General features: G+C 40.3%; 1 protein-coding gene across 1 annotated transcript in view; it reads right to left on the bottom strand.

The window, feature by feature from the left end:
* The window catches only part of MAN2A1 (mannosidase alpha class 2A member 1), a 163,067-nt gene that overhangs the window by 119,325 nt on the left and 25,053 nt on the right, over positions 1-18,689 (bottom strand). Inside the window, exons 2-4 of the mRNA XM_055315266.1 lie at positions 17,153-17,410; positions 14,725-14,869; positions 231-402 (exon numbers count right to left, since the gene is read on the bottom strand). Coding sequence (XP_055171241.1) covers positions 231-402; positions 14,725-14,869; positions 17,153-17,410 — 575 coding nt within the window. The remainder of the gene's footprint in view (positions 1-230; positions 403-14,724; positions 14,870-17,152; positions 17,411-18,689) is intronic.

The following is an 18,689-nucleotide window of genomic DNA, read 5'->3' as shown; positions in this document are numbered from 1 at the left end:
ATTTCTGGGACAAAGTTGAATCATAAGGATTTCAATAGAAAAGGTTCAAGTCACTTTTTCAGAGATGAACCAGAATCAAGGAAAAAAAGGATGTGAAGAAATGTTTTCAGTTTCAGATACAAGACTAAGAATTTTTACCCTCTAGAAATTCAACACTTGTTTCAATGTATAATTATTAATATTACCAAATTGAAAAAAACAAAACAAAACAAAACAGTTTTACAACAAACCTTTTAACAGCATCCTTCTTCGGCTTATCTATAGAATCCCACCACTTTGAAAGGTAAGAAATCTCAGACCAGATAAATTTTCTCCGTGAGTCTTCTTTCAGCTTGATGACCATGTTATTAAAAATATACTGAGTCATCTCTCTAAAGTAGTCATCAAAAGTCTTCAACCAACCTAAATCAAGACATAAATACACAACAAAGGTCTGATTCATACATCTGATTTCAACTTAGTCACATTCTATTGCGTCACCTTTGGATACCCTTAGAGGTTTACATTCATATGAAGACATATTTTAAAATTTCAGAAATGTTTCAAGTAGTGATACTCCATTTCAATGGACATGAAATTGAGAAAGTCCCCAATTCTGAAACGACAAAAAAAAAAAAAAAATACTCTGAAAACTGCACAAATTCAGAGAGAAATAAGAAAAAAAAAAGAGAAAAATGACCTGAGGACAAAATATATTTATTTATGCTTAATAATGACAGTATCTCTTTCAGTTGTTTATCATTTATCTGTTATTTAAGGAATTTGCTTTGATTCTAAAAATCTGAGCAGTGTTAACAAGTTGGCAGTACTATTTGCATAATGTGGAATCAAAACTGTATCCTTTCATACCACATCTGAAATTCCCTACCCATTTTAGTAAGTTAAATTAAGAAAGAGAAAATCACAAGTATAAACTATATCTAAAAGCCAACAGCAAAGCAATAAGGTAATTAACAGCACTATTATGAATACAGAGAAGTAGAATTCAGCCAAGAACAGGCATTAGTTTCCAACGGCTGTAAATTATTCCATTTTTTGGAAGCACAAACTGACGCTAATCAAACAACACAAGTGTATACATGTGTGTCAAGTCTTTTTTCAAAAGAAAATTGTAGATATTGAGGACTTAGTTCTCTGACTTTTCCTACTTCTTTTTGAATATCTTTATTTAAAGATATTTGCAGTATGAGTATAAAGGGACATTTTCAACAAGACCCACAGGTCCAAGCATAGCCCTATCCGTCAGAACATTAAAGCAACATGAAAAGTGGCCGAGGTAGGAACATACCCAGTTATCTATCTACCGGCCAAGTAGACCCTCCAGAGAACAACCCCTTATCTAGGAAATCCTATAGAAATATGAGATTCTATATATCCAGGCTAAACTACTGCTCTATTTTTTCCAAACCCCAAACCTGCAGGAAGGCTGAAACATTAAAGGATCAACTGATTAGTTCTTTTGTCTATAACTAAATTAATATTGCAAGTACACCGTACTGGCTGGAAAAAAAAATTAAAATTGTCTAAGACAGAGAAGACAATACAACTATTCTAACAACATAAATATGAGCTTCTGAAAAAGGGCACTGCCGCTCTGGCTGTATTTCTCCCTTTTACTTTAACTAAAATCCATTCATTCTACAGTTATTGAGTGAGCATGTACAAAGTGACTGGTACGAAGCTAGAAGCCAAATACGAATGCAGTGTAAAATATTATTTACAGGACTTTCTTGATCTGGGGCATTTTTAAGGTACTTTTCAGAATGCTATGTGGATAATTCAACTTTTCCATGTTTAAATAAAAAGCCTGTACCTACAGAAAATTCAAAGATACCTCACAAAATAGTTTGGAAAGAATCCCATCTTGCCTGGCAAAGGTACAAACCTGGTCTCCTGCCCCAGAGCACGAAGCTAAGATCCACATCAGGATTCCCAGGGACAAGCAAAGAAATCTAACCTATCCCTAAATGGGAATGTTTTAACCCACTGCTGAACATGACAACATCCAAGACAAAAAAAAAAAATATATATATATATATATAATATATATATATATATATATATTATATATATATATATATATATAAAGCGCTCAGATCTATATATATATATTTAGCTCAGGCACTCAGATCTGAGCCCAGGATAGAACATAGCACTTGATAAATATTAGTTGCTATTATTATCATTATCATCTTCATCAGTCTTTAATTACCCCCCTTCCCCATCTCTACAATCAAAGCAGGTAAAAGAGGAAATAAAAGATATTTCTAACATGTAAATTTTGAAAAGTACACATTTATTAAAAACATTTAAATAAACTGTTCTACATCTCAAACGCGTTGGTAACCCAAAATTTTGGTTTGCAAAGAATTCATTCTATGCCCCTGTTACGGGCCGAACCGTGTCCCCTCAAAATTCCCCTGTTGAAATCCTAAACCTTGGTACTTCAGAATGTGACTCTATCTGGAGACAGGGTCTTTCAAGAGGTGATCAAGGTCTACCAAGGTCATGAGGATGGGCCCTAACCCAGCATGCCCTTACAAGGAGCAGCAATTAGGACACAGACACACACAGAGGGAAACCACGTGAAGACAGAGGGGGAAAATGGCTCTGTGCACGCCAAGAGGAGAGGCCTTCAGGAGAAACCACCATGGCTAACACCTTGATTTTGGACTTCCAGTATCCAGAAACGTAGGGAAATAACTTTCTGCTGCTTAAGCCATCTTGTCTGTAGCACTTGGGTACGGCAGCCCTAGCAAACTAATAGAGCCCTAGAAAAAAATTGGCATTGTTTCTATCTGAAAAATAAAGATTGCAATGTGGGGAGAATTTATTTTACCAAGTACCATCATAATATCTAATTGAATATATATCTACCTCCAAATTGCAAGACTAAGCTAAAAATCAAATAGATGTAAGTAACACCCACTTCTGTACCACGCTATTGTCATATATGTGAAGCAAGGCCACGTACATTCTTGAAATGGCTCCATGACAATTACTTGTCCTCAAGACATCACATGTAACATTTACCTAAATTTTAACAAAGGTCAACACTAAGCCCCTCATTATTTGGCTGTTAACTCAGTAAGAGAAAAGAACTATGAACCATGGAATGACTCCAAAATTAATTTAATAATAAACTCTAGTAGTCTAGCATAGAAAGCAAATTTTGAAGAAATCCTCTTATGAAGATGACTAAGGAAAAAGGTTCTTTTTTCTTCTTTTTTTCAAGTACAACTACTTGTTTTCATCAGTTGTAATTTGTTATTGGCTAAGACTCTTTCAAAGAATAGTTTATCACAGGAGTTTTCATAAAGAAGTCGCAGTGACTGATGAATCCACTTTGCCTTCAACAATCATGCAGAAAATATGTCCAAGATATTTACGTGAGCCAAAATACGTGCTCAGAGATGTCAACCTAAAAGCCTTCCATAAAACTCATCTATAATAGATACTAATATCACTACAATATAGCACAATTAATGAAGAATGAACTAAAAGATAGCCTCTTGCAGTTTTCAATATTGAGTAATATAACAGTAAATTAGCTTTTATTGCTCTTATACAATAGAGTAATCAAGTATTCCCTTTTACACCGAATTGGCTCTTTCTTTTCCTCAATTACTGTAAAGCTACAATTGTATATTAACATGAGACCAATCGGAAAGATAGTATTTTATGAAGAATTGTATGGGATGAATTTTTGCGACATAAAATTATATCCCTACCTCTGGATTTAATCATCTTAGGACATTGAGTTGCAAACTGATTTACTTACGCGGTCAATTCACAGCCTTTTTCTTTCCCTTGAATACACTTGGAAATTGAACCAGGGCTAGCACAGTGCACAGAATACCTTCCCACTTACTCTTGTTTCCCCCCTCACAACACTCTAACCCGTAAGACAGCATTTTAAATCTGTGTTTCACCGTTTTTAAATAAGTGGGGGAAATACCTCAAACCAAGAATTTGTTAATCAGAAGTTCTAGAGGGCGGGCGTAACTCCAAATCTGCTATCGCTTTCATTGCAAAAAAAATGTTAAGTTCTAAAATACAAAGCACGGTGAAGTTGAAAACTCTCCTGCTTTTTTTTAATGTGTGTGAACAACTGAGCACCTCGTAACTGTTCACTGACAAAACACCATTTTTTAAAAAATTTGACTCTTGGTCTAGTTTCAACGTCTAAAGACTTTGTGGCGGTCTGATCCTCTCAAGGAGCACCTAGTTTTACTTGGTTCAAGGGCACACAGAGCCCCAGTTAAGGACCTGGGCAAGGGGGTCCCATCCTAAGCCCTGCACACTTGAGCGATCTTCCCAGTCTTCCTCTGACCAATTACTTCCATACAAGAAATGCACAAAGCAAAGACCCTGCCCACCCAGAGCCTGCCCTGCCCTGCCCTTCTGAGTCCCAGGGTCCAAAACTCTGTGTTCCAACAGCACCAAGCCAGGGTCTAGAGCCGGCCAGGGGCCCTCTATGGGTCTCTCAATGGAGCAGTCGGCCTGCAGATGCTGACCTCCCCAGCCTGAGCAGTGCGCAGGGGGGTTGCAGTTTGCAGGGGTGTGGGAAGAATGTTGGGGTGTCTGTACGCAAAGCCCCTCCTGGTTTAGGACAGAGCCATTTCTGGGGAAGGGGGCTGGGCTGCCCCAGGCTGGCTCTTCCCACACACACACCAGCACATTCCAGTGGGGAACTGGAGCCTGGTCAGTCTCAGCCCACACATGGCCTTCCTGATAGCTGTGCTTATTTCTCAAGGCACGAGGGAAAGACCTATTTTATTTAGCAATGTATCAGTTTGATTTTTAACTTTTAAATGTTTAAATCAAGGCTCTGAGAGTCTCCAGGTATTTCTGCCCCAATTCCTACAACCTGAACTTCAAAGCAGTCAATTCTCATGAATCCAGCACCTGGTATAAAGCCTATACCATCAAGAATTCAGTTAAGTATGTGATAGAAGAGTGAAATGTATGGCCCAAAAGGCCGGGGGTGGGGGGGGGGGAGATATATGAAGTATAGATACACACTTATTCAACTAGAAAGGAAACCAAAAGGAAAAGACTGCACACTTAATCAGTTCTAATGCATTCACTGTTCTGATGCTAACCTAATAATCTTTGACCAGTTTCTTTAAAGGTTCTATTTTCTATTTAAAATGGCTCTGTCGGGGATCCCCGGGTGGCTCAGCGGTTTGGCATCTTCCTTGGGCCCGGGGCGTGATCCTGGGGATCCGGGATCGAGTCCCGCGTCGGGCTCCCTGCGTGGAGCTTGCTTCTCCTTCTGCCTGTGTCTCTGCCTCTCTGTGTGTCTCTCATGAATAAATAAATAAAATCTTCAAAAAAATAAAAACTAAAAATAAATAAAATGCTCTGTCAGCCCTAACATGACTTAAACACATATCCCAAACAAGACATGCCCCTCAAACCACTGCTACACTGTTGTGATTTTAACTGCTATAATAATGACTTTGAGGGACTACATTTATTCTACTCAGTTAACTAGGTACCGTTAAGAAAACATAACAAATTTTGAATCAAAAATAACTACAGCCAGATAATAAACATTTAAAAACTACAACTTAAGGGGATCCCTGGGTGGCTCAGTGTTTAGCGCCTGCCTTTGGCCCAGGGCGTGATCCTGGAGACCCGGGATTGAGTCCCGCGTTGGGCTCCCTGCATGGAGCCTGCTTCTCCCTCCTCCTGTGTCTCTGTCTCTCTCTTTCTCTCTCTCTCTCTCTGTGTGTGTGTGTGTGTGTCTATCATGAATAAATAAATAAATAAATAAATAAAATCTTTAAAAAAATAAAATAAATAAAAATAAAAACTACAACTTAAGCTTTAGGTTACTTCGGTTTTGACATAATATCCTCAAATTTAAAAATAAATACAGGGGATCCCTCGTGGCTCAGCGGTTTAGTGCCTGCCTTTGGCCCAGGGCATGATCCTGGAGACCTGGGATTGAGTCCCGTGTCGGGCTCCCGGCATGGAGCCTGCTTCTCCCTCCTCTTGTGTCTCTGCCTCTCTCTCTCTATGTCTATCATAAATAAATAAAATAAATCTTTAAAAATATAAATAAATAAAAATAAATACAAACAGGATTCATAAGAAAGCTTCTTTATTTTAGTAATTAAGTTATTGTCTGCCAACAAATGGCCAACAGGTTTCTTTCATCAGTTGTCAAATCCTTCCATAGTTGACTAGATACCCAGTCTTACACTTAAGGTATCACGTACCATCTTAATTGGTATTATAACTCAAATTAACTTTAATTTCAACATTTCTATTTTAAGTTAAGCATGTTCCCCCTTCCATAAAGTGTGAAAGAGTCTTAATCAACGTCCTGTTCCAGTGTATTTCTTCAAACACAAACCAAGCCTCTAATAAGGCAAAGCAATAAAGCTAATAAATTTAAAGGACTCTATGGTGAAAAATATGAACGATACGCTGTGGGAATAAAGATTCCCACCAGGAGAACAGGAGAGAGATTCTCAGAATAGTCATCATCTGGATGGAAGAAAAAGGTGGTAGTTCCCAAATAGAAGGAAGAACATATGGAAAAGACACTAAGCCATGAAGGTCTGTGTCCATTTCAGGGAGAGTGAAAGGCAGCCGGCGAGGCTTGCGAGGCAGGTACATGGGAGGAGTATGGAGAGAAATAAGAATAGAAGTGGGGGTCAGATCACTGAAAATCTTCTGAACCATTCTTGATTCTTACTGAAAATTTAGGAGGAAAGAAGTTAAGGTCTCCTGATCTGTGCTTTCAAATATGGGGGCGCTGCGAGTGTAAAGGAGAGATGAAGATGATAAAGTAGAAAACAAACAGGAAAGGAGGCCCCTGAAAAAAAAAAAAAAAAAGTCTGCCAAAAAAAAGTTTGAGGCCCGAGGAGGCAAAATGAAGAGAATATGCTAACTGACGAAAGCTTCCAAGAGAGAGGACAGAAAGTCAAAGATGGGGTTGGGGTTTCCCAAAGATCTGCGCGACTTTGGAAACCTATAAAACCTGCTGAATCCTATAAATGCTTCTGAACTCAGGTTTCCGGAATAACCTCACCTTTTTTCCAGGTGATTCAGTGTCATCTAATAGTGTTCAAAGCATATCAGCTTCACTTCCACTAAGTTGTTTGAGATACAGCACTTTTTGAACCCATGTAAGATGCTGTCACTGGAATTCTATCCCACACCATGGGAGCCATCAGCACGACTGTCAGGACAGCTGGGGTTTTGTTCATCCTGCAGCTGTATACGGATAATGTCCAATTGTGACCCCTTACTATGCTGCTTTTCTAAATGCCCTTTAAAAGACCTGCGTACCTCGATATCTGACACCTGCAATTGTGAGATCAACCTCCACAATAATTTCTAAATCTGGGCTACAGTTACTTCCCTGCCTTGTTAAGGACTCTACCCAGGAGCATCAGTTCACATGGAATAGGACCCTTCAGGCCTACAAAGTCTTCCCCAGAGTTTAGTGATTTGAAATGAAAATGGAAAGGGTCCATCGTATGAGAGACACGGTCAGAAGTAAAAGGAAAAAGTGACTTCCTTTCGAGGAGTGACTCTTAGGATAGGAGGCTGTTTAGCCTTACCATCCGGCAAACGCTGGGCAAATTATCAAAGTTTCTCAAAGAAACCATTTAAAAGCTGGGAAATACTGCTTCTACATGACTTGCTAATTGTAAAATATGTAGCAATGAGGAGAACCACTCACTAGCTCGTGTCCTAACGTAGTATTTAAGGACCGGGACATCCGTTTCAATGAGCACAGGCCAGGAGGAAAGAAAGGATGGGAAATGGTGCAGTGAGGGGTCTACTTTTGCAAGATAGTTTTAATAAAATGTTTTACATGATTAATAATATTAAAGTAGATGACGCCTGACCCGGAAACACTTAAAAAGACCTTCTTCCAATAGAAGCTCTGCCTGTGGTTTTCGAAGAATCACCTTCAAGGGACAGTATTAATTAAGGGTCACAAGCCCTGATTCCAGAGCTGGACAGCTTGGATTCAAGCCCAGCCCTGCTGCGAACATAGGACTTGGGCTCTCTTCTGCCTTGGTTTTCTCATCTGTGAAATGAGGGTAAAAACAGGACTTTTTGTCATAAAGTTGCTGAGAGCAGTAATGAAACCTAGTAATAGTGCCTGAAACCTAGTAAATTCCCATAAGCACTAATAAGTATTTGCATAACTGGCACACTGGTGAGCCCTGAAGCACTCAGATTTGAAACGCAGAAGTAATCAAAATAGGAGAACAGAGACAGGTCTGAAGATCCCCTACGTCTCCAGCGGCCACTTGATATATGGGCTCCTAAGGAATGCAGCCCAGTCAGAGCTGCAATAATCAGACTTTTCCTTCTGAAAAGGAACCTCAAAATACCAATTCTAGAGATCTCTGAAAAAGATAACTCTAAAGAGCTGTGTAAACATTTAACTCTTAATGCCATCCTTTTCGTAATTAAGTTTGCCAGAAAAAATACAGGGTGCCAAGTTAAATTTGAATTTCAGATAAGTAATGAATAAATGCTTTAACTGTAAGCCTGCCCCATTAAGTTATTTGGAACACATATATACTAAAAAAAAAAAAAAAAAATTCATTTACTGGAAATGTAAGCTTTCCTTTTTTTTTTTTTTTTTAAGTTAAATCTGGCAACCCGGGATCCCTGGGTGGCACAGCGGTTTGGTGCCTGCCTTTGGCCCAGGGCACGATCCTGGAGACCCAGGATCGAATCCCACGTCGGGCTCCCGGTGCATGGAGCCTGCTTCTCCCTCTGCCTATGTCTCTGGCTCTCTCTCTCTATCTGTGTGACTATCATAAATAAATAAAAGCTTAAAAAAAAATTCTCTTTAAAAAAAAAAAAAATCTGGCAACCCAAGGGGTGCCTGGTGGCTCAATGGGTTCAGCATCTGACTCTTGGGTTTTGGCTCAGGTCATGATCTCAGGGTCATGAGATCAAGCCACATATGCGGAAACCATGCTCTCTCTCTCTCTCCCCCTGCTCTCTCTAAAATAATAAAATATTTTTAAAAATGTGGTAATTTTATTAACAACTCACGGTTCAGGCAAATGCGCTTAAATAGTTAATGCCCATAAAGAAGAAAATCCTCTGAACTAAATTATCTCAAAGCAGCACGGTAAATAGAAAGAACAGAGACCTTAGAATGAACGAGGCAAATCTGAGCTTTAATTTGCCACCTTGTGCCAATTTATCACTGATAGATCTTGAAAAAACGAGTATCCCTACCTTAGCCTCCCTGTCCTCACCTGGTAAGAGGGGTCTGATTTGCCAGTTTTGTGGGGTGCAGAATGGATTACACGAAGCCACACACACTCGACACTCCCCCGATACAAGATGGGCAACGACTACTAGTCCCCGACTCCCTTCTTCCTCATTTTCTCTCGGCTCCAGAAACTCAAATTTCCCATCACGGTGGCCAAAACCAAAGAACTCACTGTATCCCTGGATCACTAAACAGAACAAAGTCCTCCCGGAACTGTGGCTGCAAACAAAACCTCCCTTCTGCAGCCCATCTCCTGCCACTCAGCAGGCTCCTCTGGCAGCTGGAGTCCAAGCCTCCCCGGCTTCCACCCCCCTGACCATTACCCGACCCGGCCGACCAAAACCCTCCTCTGTGCTGAACAACGACGAGCAGAAGAAACCTTTCAAATAACATGTCACTGTCATTTCTTCATGTTTTGGGTTTTTTTTTCTTCCACTCTTTAAGAATAAGGGCACACATGGGTGCCTGGGTGGCTCAGACAGTTCAGTGTGACTCGATTTGGGCTCAGGTCATGATCTCAGGGTCGTTCGGGCTCTGCACTCAGCAGGGAGTCTGCTTGGATTCTCTCTCTCTCCCTTGTTCACACTTCTCAGTCTCAAATCTTTTAAAAGATTAAGGATTCAGAAAAAAAATAAAAAAATAAAAAAAAGATTAAAGGCATATAAACTCATTACAAATTAAAATATAATGCTAAATACAAAATTCTTCCCCTCAAAAAAAAAAAAAAGAAAAATCCTACTCATGTGAATAAATAAAAACTCTATAAAGAACTACAAAAAAAAGAACTGCAAATGCACAAAATACAATGATTTTCCACTGTGGCTCTTGTGCCTAGGTCTCTCTCTTATTTGGAGTCATACCACATGGGGGATTATTTTCTAATGTTCATTTTACAAATTGCTGAACTAACAATATGCTGTCCAACTTTCCATTTAGTATACCTTATCTGCTCTCTACACACTGTGGTTTCTTTGAAGGAAAATTAACTAAATATTTCAGCAGTTTAAGTACGTGGGAAGCAAAGAATTAAGATTGTAGATACAAAGGTGCTGTAATTGTGTTTTAATCAGCTTATTAAATATAACATGAACATGTATCAATCAACTAACATTTAATTTCATGGTCTGTGATTCAAACTTTTCAAAAGCGTAACAGTACAAAGTTATCAGCATTTACTTAACAATTCCTTTCCAATTTTGTTTTAACTCGTGTAAACCACATAAAATATTGTATGACAACTGTTACGTGTCCTCATGTACTGGAAGACATAATTAGGAATTAAAACACAAACATAAATTGAAATTTGTCTGTCTTGTGAGATATCAGAACCCAATCAAAAAAGAAAAACACCACATATATAAAAACTCAGCAACATAACTCTTAAAGTTAGGGGACCCACTATAGGAACCTATTAAGTTTTTTTCAAATACCCCTATCCCCAGCAGACAAAACTCCACCGATGAGACAAATCATGGAGCTGAAGTTTGTTTTAAATTGTTGCTGCAGAAAATGCAAACAAATCTCTATAAACCTCATTTAGAAAGTAAATCGCCTAACCGCACATCATTTGGGAGTATTATACAAAGATTTCCCATTACGGAGTCACATTTTGACTTGGAATGTTTGCGCGCACACTTCTCTCTTTTCCTCCACTGAGAGTGTGGTTCTTCATGATCCAAACGATTCAGCTTTTCACAGGATAATTTAGTTTACCTAAACTCCACTTTTGTTGAGGAGCGGTGAAAATTATTAAGAAAAGTCAGAGGGTTTGGTCCTCCAGCATTTTGCTGGATTATCAAAAAAGGCTTTGGTTTTAAAAGGTCTGCGTCTGACCATTATTTTTTTCCTCAGGTGGAGGAGGGCCAGAGGGTAAGGGTCATTAACATCCTTTACTAAGACAAAAAGGTTGGAGGGTGGTTGCTAAGACACCAACAGACAGATCCACCTATTGCAATCAGGACCAGGTATTAGGGCTGTCTCCCCGCAGAACAAGGCTAACAGCAGCGGGAACCCCTAAGGCAAACACACAAAATCTAAAAGGCACAGGCAAGCAATCCCTGCCCCTGAAGAGCTTAATATCATCTGTTGCTTGTATTTAAAATTACAAGGCACTTTTTAAGGGTTTTTTTTTTTTCAGGGAATGAGTGGCTTAGTGGTTGAGCATCTGCCTTCTGCTCCAGTCATGATCCCAGGGTCCTGGGATCGAGTCCCACATCCCTCATCGAGTCCCACATCCCTCATCGGGCTCCCTGCTCAGCAGGGAGTCTGCTTCTCCCTCTCCTCTCTGTGCTCTCTCTTGCTATCTCTGTCACTATCTCTCTGTCTCCAATAAATAAAATCTTTTAAAGAAATGTTTATTCAAGGAGGATCCCTGGGTGGCTCAGAGATTTAGCACCTGCCTTTGGCCCAGGGCGCAATCCTGGAGTCCCAGGATCGAGTCCCGCGTCGGGCTCCCAACATGGAGCTTGCTTGTCCCTCTGCCTGTGTCTCTGCCTCTCTCTCTCTATCATGAATAAATAAAATCTTTAAAAAAAATTTTTTTTTTTTTTTTCAGAGAACAGGAGTAAGATGAAGGAAGAGATGGGGAGGGAAACTAGAGAAAAGCCTATGTCAGGGTCGAATGTTTCATCTGAGTCTGCAGAGTCACATTGCCTGGTTCAGTAGCTTATCTACTGAATAGCTAGATTGAATGCAGTACCACGTGCTGCTCACTATTCTGGGCATTAGCAACCTGGTGGTTCTGAGACAAAGTCTGAGCCCTCACTGAGCTTACCCTTGAGCAAGGAGACAAGCAAAAGTGCGGTAGACGTTTACATCTCTGCCTACGTGCAAGCGTGGGCCGGTGCGCAGAGTTCAGGAAGCTGCAGGGGGGCACGGGGACAGGTGGAGAAGACCTCACCTGTATTTAGCGATTATTAGATGCCAAGTGTCGGGCTGGGCAATGAGCACAGGCTGGGACAGGAGGCACTCGTTCTCTATCCGTCGACTCTACTCCAGTGGGAGGGGCAGGTAAACTAACAAATTACTGTGGTGCCACTCACTGCTCCCGTAAGCGTGACGCGCTGGCGACACCGAAGAGTGGCACTAAACTTCCAAGATGTTTACAAAACACCTGCCACACTGTCCGGTGAACTACACACTTTATTATTACAGGTAAGTGCGCGTGTTAGAGAATTACAAGAAATGAGACGGGTGGAAGTTGAGGATGGCAGAAAGGGGAAAAGATAGTTAAGTCTTTAAAAATTCTAAAAGGGAGGAGAAATGGGGTCACACGAGGACTTGCAAGGCACACTGCAAGGTGCATTTACAAACCTATACGGAATCTGATGTCCTTGAATCATATCTCACCCCCAACTACAGGACGAGAAGTGAACTTGTTCAGTTGCAGATGGTTGGCAAAGAGCGGGGAGGACAGTTTACACACCACAGGGCTCTGCCGCTATTTCACTCTATAAGGGAGTATTTCAGAGTCCATGAGATTTACAGAAAGTCACCTGTAGTCCCACAGGCAAGCTCAGATCCCATGTGTGAAGCGTGAGCACCTCACTTCCCCGTCAGTCTACAGGTAAACCGATGTGCTTTCCAGGACACAGACCCTAAATGCAAACGTGCTTCTTAACCCGGCTACAAGTACAGAAATGGCAAAAGGAATTGTAATTAGATGTGGTTTTCATCACCTTTTGTATTTACCTGATAACTAACTCCTGCTTTAAGATGCTACTCCACCCATACGATCTGCATTTTAGGGACACACAGATGTGCCCAAAAGACTAGGGGGCCGGGATACAGCAGAGCCAGGACGCCTGCCTCATTCCGCCTGGCCCCAGAGCCCTGCAGCCCTTCCATGATGCCCAGCCATCAGAGTCCTTTTGTTTTCATTTTTAAGATTTTATTTATTTATTTGAGAGGGAGACAGAGTCAGAGAGAGAGAGAGAGAGAGAGAGAGAGAGAGAGCACATGAGCCAGGGGGCAGAGGCAGAGGGAGAAACAGGCTCCCCGCTGAGCAGGGACTCCAACGCTGCCGTGGGGCTGGATCCAAGGACCCTAAAATCATGACCTGAGTTGAAGGCAGCCGCTTAACCGACTGAGCCACCCAGGCGCCCCCAGAGTTTGGATTTGAAGGGACAGGCTAAGATTAAAGAGGAAGATGATGCAAAACATTTAAGAGGTAAAGTTAATAAGACTGACAGGTGTTTGTAGGAAAAGATGAAGACACAGAAACCAAGTCAGAAGCTGGTGTGACAACTGCTCGTCATAAATTTCCAGAATAACACTGATTTCATATATTTCATATCTCTGTGTGTACTAACTATTGAAATACTATGGAAATTCAAACATTTTAGCATCCAAGCTGTGTCCAAGTACCTCTCACATCCAAAAGCAGCACAGTGTGCACACTCATATACACACACACGACTTCACCAAATCACAAGTCCAAACATAAAGTAACAAGTCCTAATGTCTTAGAAACAGAAAGAAAGGAATACATGCCAATAAACCAGCGAGAAAGAATATAAGTCAGAGATTCATGAATATAGGGAGTAAAGAAAAAAAAAAAAAACTTCAAAGTACTAGATGAATAACGGGCTCTCGGATAGTAATGACGAAATGGAGAAATTGAGAAAAACAGAGAGAAGTGTAATTATGTCCTCAAAAGAAGTCTTTGGAAGTACATTGTCCTAAAACTCCTGTGGCAGGATTCAAGTAGTATTTACTCTGTCCCGATGAACTCACACTAACAAATCTATAAATATTTCCCATTGGAATTTTAGCAATTTTCCCTTACCTTGGGGAAAAAATTCCAGAGCCCCAATAAATAACAAAAGTTGTCATATGAGATAATAACAATAATGATAATGATAACAGTTACTCTGGGGCCATGCATCACACCTTTATGTGTCACGCTATGAAGGAGACACTATCCTGACTCTTCCTACCTGGAAAAACACTTACTTCCACCTTCAGTAACTTGCCTGAAGTCGTCTCACACTGACAGGGTTGGGACTCCAAACTCCGAGCGGCCTGACCAAGGCTCTTTAACCTCTTTACAGCGCTTCTCCGTTTTAAAGATTCAAACGTTCCCACGAGAATTTTGCATTTTTTAGTGAAGAGTTTATGAACACAAAATAATTCTCCCACATAGTATTTTTTACCAGAAGTAACTACAGTGAACAGTCAGCACCTTAAGTCAGGGTCACTCTTCAGCCCCAAACTAGGACCTTCTTGTGTTTATTACTATTTTAAACAGCACAAGTACCGCCCATGAGTGCCACCTAAATTGATAAAATGAAAGCTCAAGATACAATGACATATAAAAGGAATATGTTACTGTGACAAGTCAGGGAAGGAGGTCTCAAAAATCTGAGAAATCTGCTCTACCGGATTCTCATTAAAATACTCTGTGCCTACAGGGGCTTAATAACCTGTAGTTTTTTTTGAAGTGCAAATTTTACCTGGGTCATTATGGGAATGAGGCACCACAAAGACTTGAAGGGGCTTAGCGTCCCATTCATTAAATAAATAGCTAATGTCAAATCCTTGTTTCCAAACTCCACCATCTGGATTGTCGAAAGGAATTAGACTGTAAACATCCAACATCTAGAAATATAAAGGACAAAACAAAGGAGAAAAAAGAGTAAGTTTAACCGTGTTATTACCATTTTTAATTTGAGCTTAATGTTGGGAAATATTTGCTCAAAGCTACTCATTCTTGTACTGTGTATGTATCTTAATAGATAAAATTATTTCTGTAGACATTAATTGAATAGTTTAAGGCAGAAAACATTTAATTACCGTTCAAATTCTTAAAATGCTACTGCGTTACTTAACCGTCGTGATCAATAATCCCCTCCCCCATCTGCTTCTAATGAAAAATAATTTCATTCAATTCCTTCTTGCCTTGCTTTACACTTCTGATATAACCTAGTAGAAATTGGTAGGAACGAAATAACAAACAAAAATTTTTTGATGAAATGTGATTATGACCAAGTATTTTTTCATACAACAGTGATACTTTTTTTTAACATCAGTAGTCTTTATTTTACAATTAATCACATGTATTTTAAAAACTGTATCTGAAGGGAAATGCATCTACAGCTATTCCTTCCTTTAGCATATACGTTATGTTTACCTTTTTTCATTCTAAAAATAAAACTACAACAGAGTCAATGAGGCATACTCACATAAAATGGAAATTTTTAAATGTTCACATGTTGTCTAAATTTCCAGTATGACTATACTGGAATAGCGTAATAGGTAATAATCTATTTGGACGCAAAGGAAAAAATATTGCCAAAAACAACAACAAAAAAACACCAAACCTAAAAACTTGTAGTTTTCATATTCTGTGATACTGAATGTGACAAAGAACATTGGGTAAAATTTAAATTACGTAAAAATTATATCCTAATATATAAGCGGGTTACAAAAAAATTTAAAGATATCGAGCAAATTACGTAAAAAGTGAATACAAAGTCTTTTAAGGCAACAACATTATCTCTCACTTCGAATTTATGACTTTAATAAATAAAATGAAACGCTCCCAAGGACGAGTCAATAAATTTTTGGGAGGCAGCCAAAAGGGAGGATGTGTCAGCAGTCTGTTGCTCCTTCTGGATCCTTCTCCGGCCCGGTAGCTCTCCTGTACTCCCTGCCTCGCTCCGCCTGCCTCCCGTGGTAGTTCAGCAACACGGTTGCTTCTCTGCAGCCCAGAGAACACCCTCCTCCAAAAACGTTTTCCCGTCCTCCTTTAAAAGGTACTTATTTACAACCTACACAGAGCCAAGACTCAGAAATGGATGCGCGTTCAGAGCACGGAAGCCTGAGCGTGTGAGCCGGGCCAGGCCGCACACTGGCTGCGCGCTCGCAGCGGGGCCCGGCCTCTAAGGTCTCCAGCTGCCGCCGGCCTGCGAGCCTCGGCCTCGAGCGTCGCCCTGCCCACAAGTTAGCGGAAACGTCTACGCTGAAGCAAGGCCAGAGCCAACTCGGTTTTGCCCAAGGGTGAAGCATTTGCCCTTTACGTTCCTGTCACCATGTTGTAGCCTCGGGTCTCAGGAGCCCTCTGCTACTCTGCACCACACAGCAAATCTGACACACCCTAAACTTAGGAAAAGCAGGAGCCCTTTCTTCCCTAGCTTACAATCCACTAAAAAAGCGCTATCCAAGGAAAGGAGACTGCAAGCCAAATCTGTCATTTTAAATTTTCTAGGAAAATGAAATAAGTGAAATTAAGTTTAATGACATCTTTTATTTAACCCTGCATATTCCTAATATTATTATCTCCACATATATAAATATACACAGTATACATAGATATACACCTATATATACTTCAGTACAGAAACAAAGTATTCACATTTGTTTTCACAGCAAACCTTTAACACTTAGAGCACATCTCAGTTCAAACTAGCCACCTTTCAGTGCTCAGTAGCCACATGTGGACAGTGACTTTCATGCTGAACAGCACAATTCTAGAATATTTCCCTTCCCTTTCAGCAAAAGGCATCTAGCCCTACACTGTGTGAAACCTAAAGTGTCTAAAGAGACAGAGTAAGAACGGGCTTTTCTTATACTCTTCAGAAGATAGCCAAATTTAAACCTCTAAAGGTCTTCACCAACCAGACAAAATAAGACTTAAAAAGCATACAAAAAGGCCATAGTCACAAAGCATAAAATAATTTTAAAAAGGGGGGAGGTGAGGAACAGAGAATTACAGAATTTTATCACTACACGACAAAGAACTTTAATGATCACGTGACTCATCAAGTCACTTTACAAAGACAGAATCTGGAATCCGGAGAGTTGAAGCAACTAAAGTTAAAACGGGTAACAGATCAAAACAGAAAGAAAGGCCCAACGATCACGAATGAATGCATACGTTACCTGCACATCTGAATTCCTACTTCCACTTTGTAAAGCGAACGAACAGTCTTCAGGGTCCACTGCAAGGGACAATTGTTTTGATGGCAGAAGAGGTGAGCCAGCACCTTGGCTGAAATTGCCTTGTGAACTCTTTGGACCATCCTCCACAGACTCACTCAAATTGATGACTGAGTCTCTAATATTTGAGATGATCTCATTATTCTCAGCTAGCAAACGCTCCAAATGGTCTATTTTTTCTTGCAACATGGAGAGCTGGCCCTACAATAAAAAAGAAAAAGGCAGCTATATGAAACTCTAATATAGCTCTGCTGAGGCACACACATTTTTTTTTTTTTTAAATTATGTGCCTGCCCAAGAGGGCAGCCACTCACCCCCTTCACTTTCCACTTTTCTAAGTGGGATCACAAAAAGCACAAACAGCTGGCAGTGTTGAAATATCAATTTACAGCAGAAAATCTCCATGGCTGCAATCTTTGTTTAATCATATTTTAAAATGTGCAACGGACAGACCCAAAATATTTGGGGATAGATTTCCTGGTGCCCCAAACCCCGTCCTACAAGATCTTTGAGCTCTCTATGATAAGTAAGTACATGTTTCAGGTATGAAATTTTAAATTTAAGTATAACTGATTCTAGTTACTTGAAAGAGTCAAAAAAGCATGAACCTGAAAATATATATATATATCATTCCATCATAATCAGTGACCCTAGTGGGCAATCCTAAATCAGAAATACCATTTACAGGAAAATTATCAGTCAACTATCAATTAGCCATGTGTATGGACTGCTCCTACTGTGCTGTGCCTTTATGGTTTTTTAAACTGATCCTTACATTAAGAGCTTGTCGGTTTTATAACATAAACCTTGCTGTAGAGAAGGATATTTTAGCTTATGAGAGCGAGGACAACCTTTGTCCTGTTCACTCTTACATCTAGGGCCTCAAGTACACAGTAGATACTTAAACATTTGTCACGCCCTTATGTTTCTGGAACTCAGTAATAATTCTTTAGTGAACACCCACCATACCAGGCATAACAGATGACATGCTGGGAAGATACATACGCCCAAAATACGGATCCGTGGTGCGGAACACAGAAAGTGACGCCGGAACTCACAACCGTCCACCCAGAGCGTCCACACCAGGGTTTACTACAGCAACTAGATGCATAGGACCCAGAACAAGAGTCCCAACACCAGCAAACAACAGGAAAGGAGGAGGGACAAGGAAGACTGTGAACAAAGAGGAAGGGAAAGGAGAAAACACCTGAATGTCCAAAAGTAAAGAACTGGTCAAACGGTACATCTATCTAGATCATGGAAATGTTTTCAGTTGCTGGAAATTGAGAAATACGAATTTTTTAAAAATCAAAATAGACAGGAAGGTACTTTCAGGAGACATAGTGGGAAAAAAGAGTTTAAAAAGCATGCATAGGGCAGCCCCGGTGGCTCAGCGGTTTGGCACCACCTTCAGCCCAGGATGTGATCCTGGAGACCCGGGATCGAGTCCCATGTCGGGCTCCCTGCATGGAGCCTGCTT

This window comes from Nyctereutes procyonoides, unplaced genomic scaffold (genome assembly GCF_905146905.1).
Source record: "Nyctereutes procyonoides isolate TBG_1078 unplaced genomic scaffold, NYPRO_anot_genome, whole genome shotgun sequence".
In the NCBI taxonomy this organism is placed as follows: Eukaryota; Metazoa; Chordata; class Mammalia; order Carnivora; family Canidae; genus Nyctereutes; species Nyctereutes procyonoides.
Note: the sequence above shows the minus strand (reverse complement) of the source record. Positions and strands in the feature narration are given on the sequence as shown.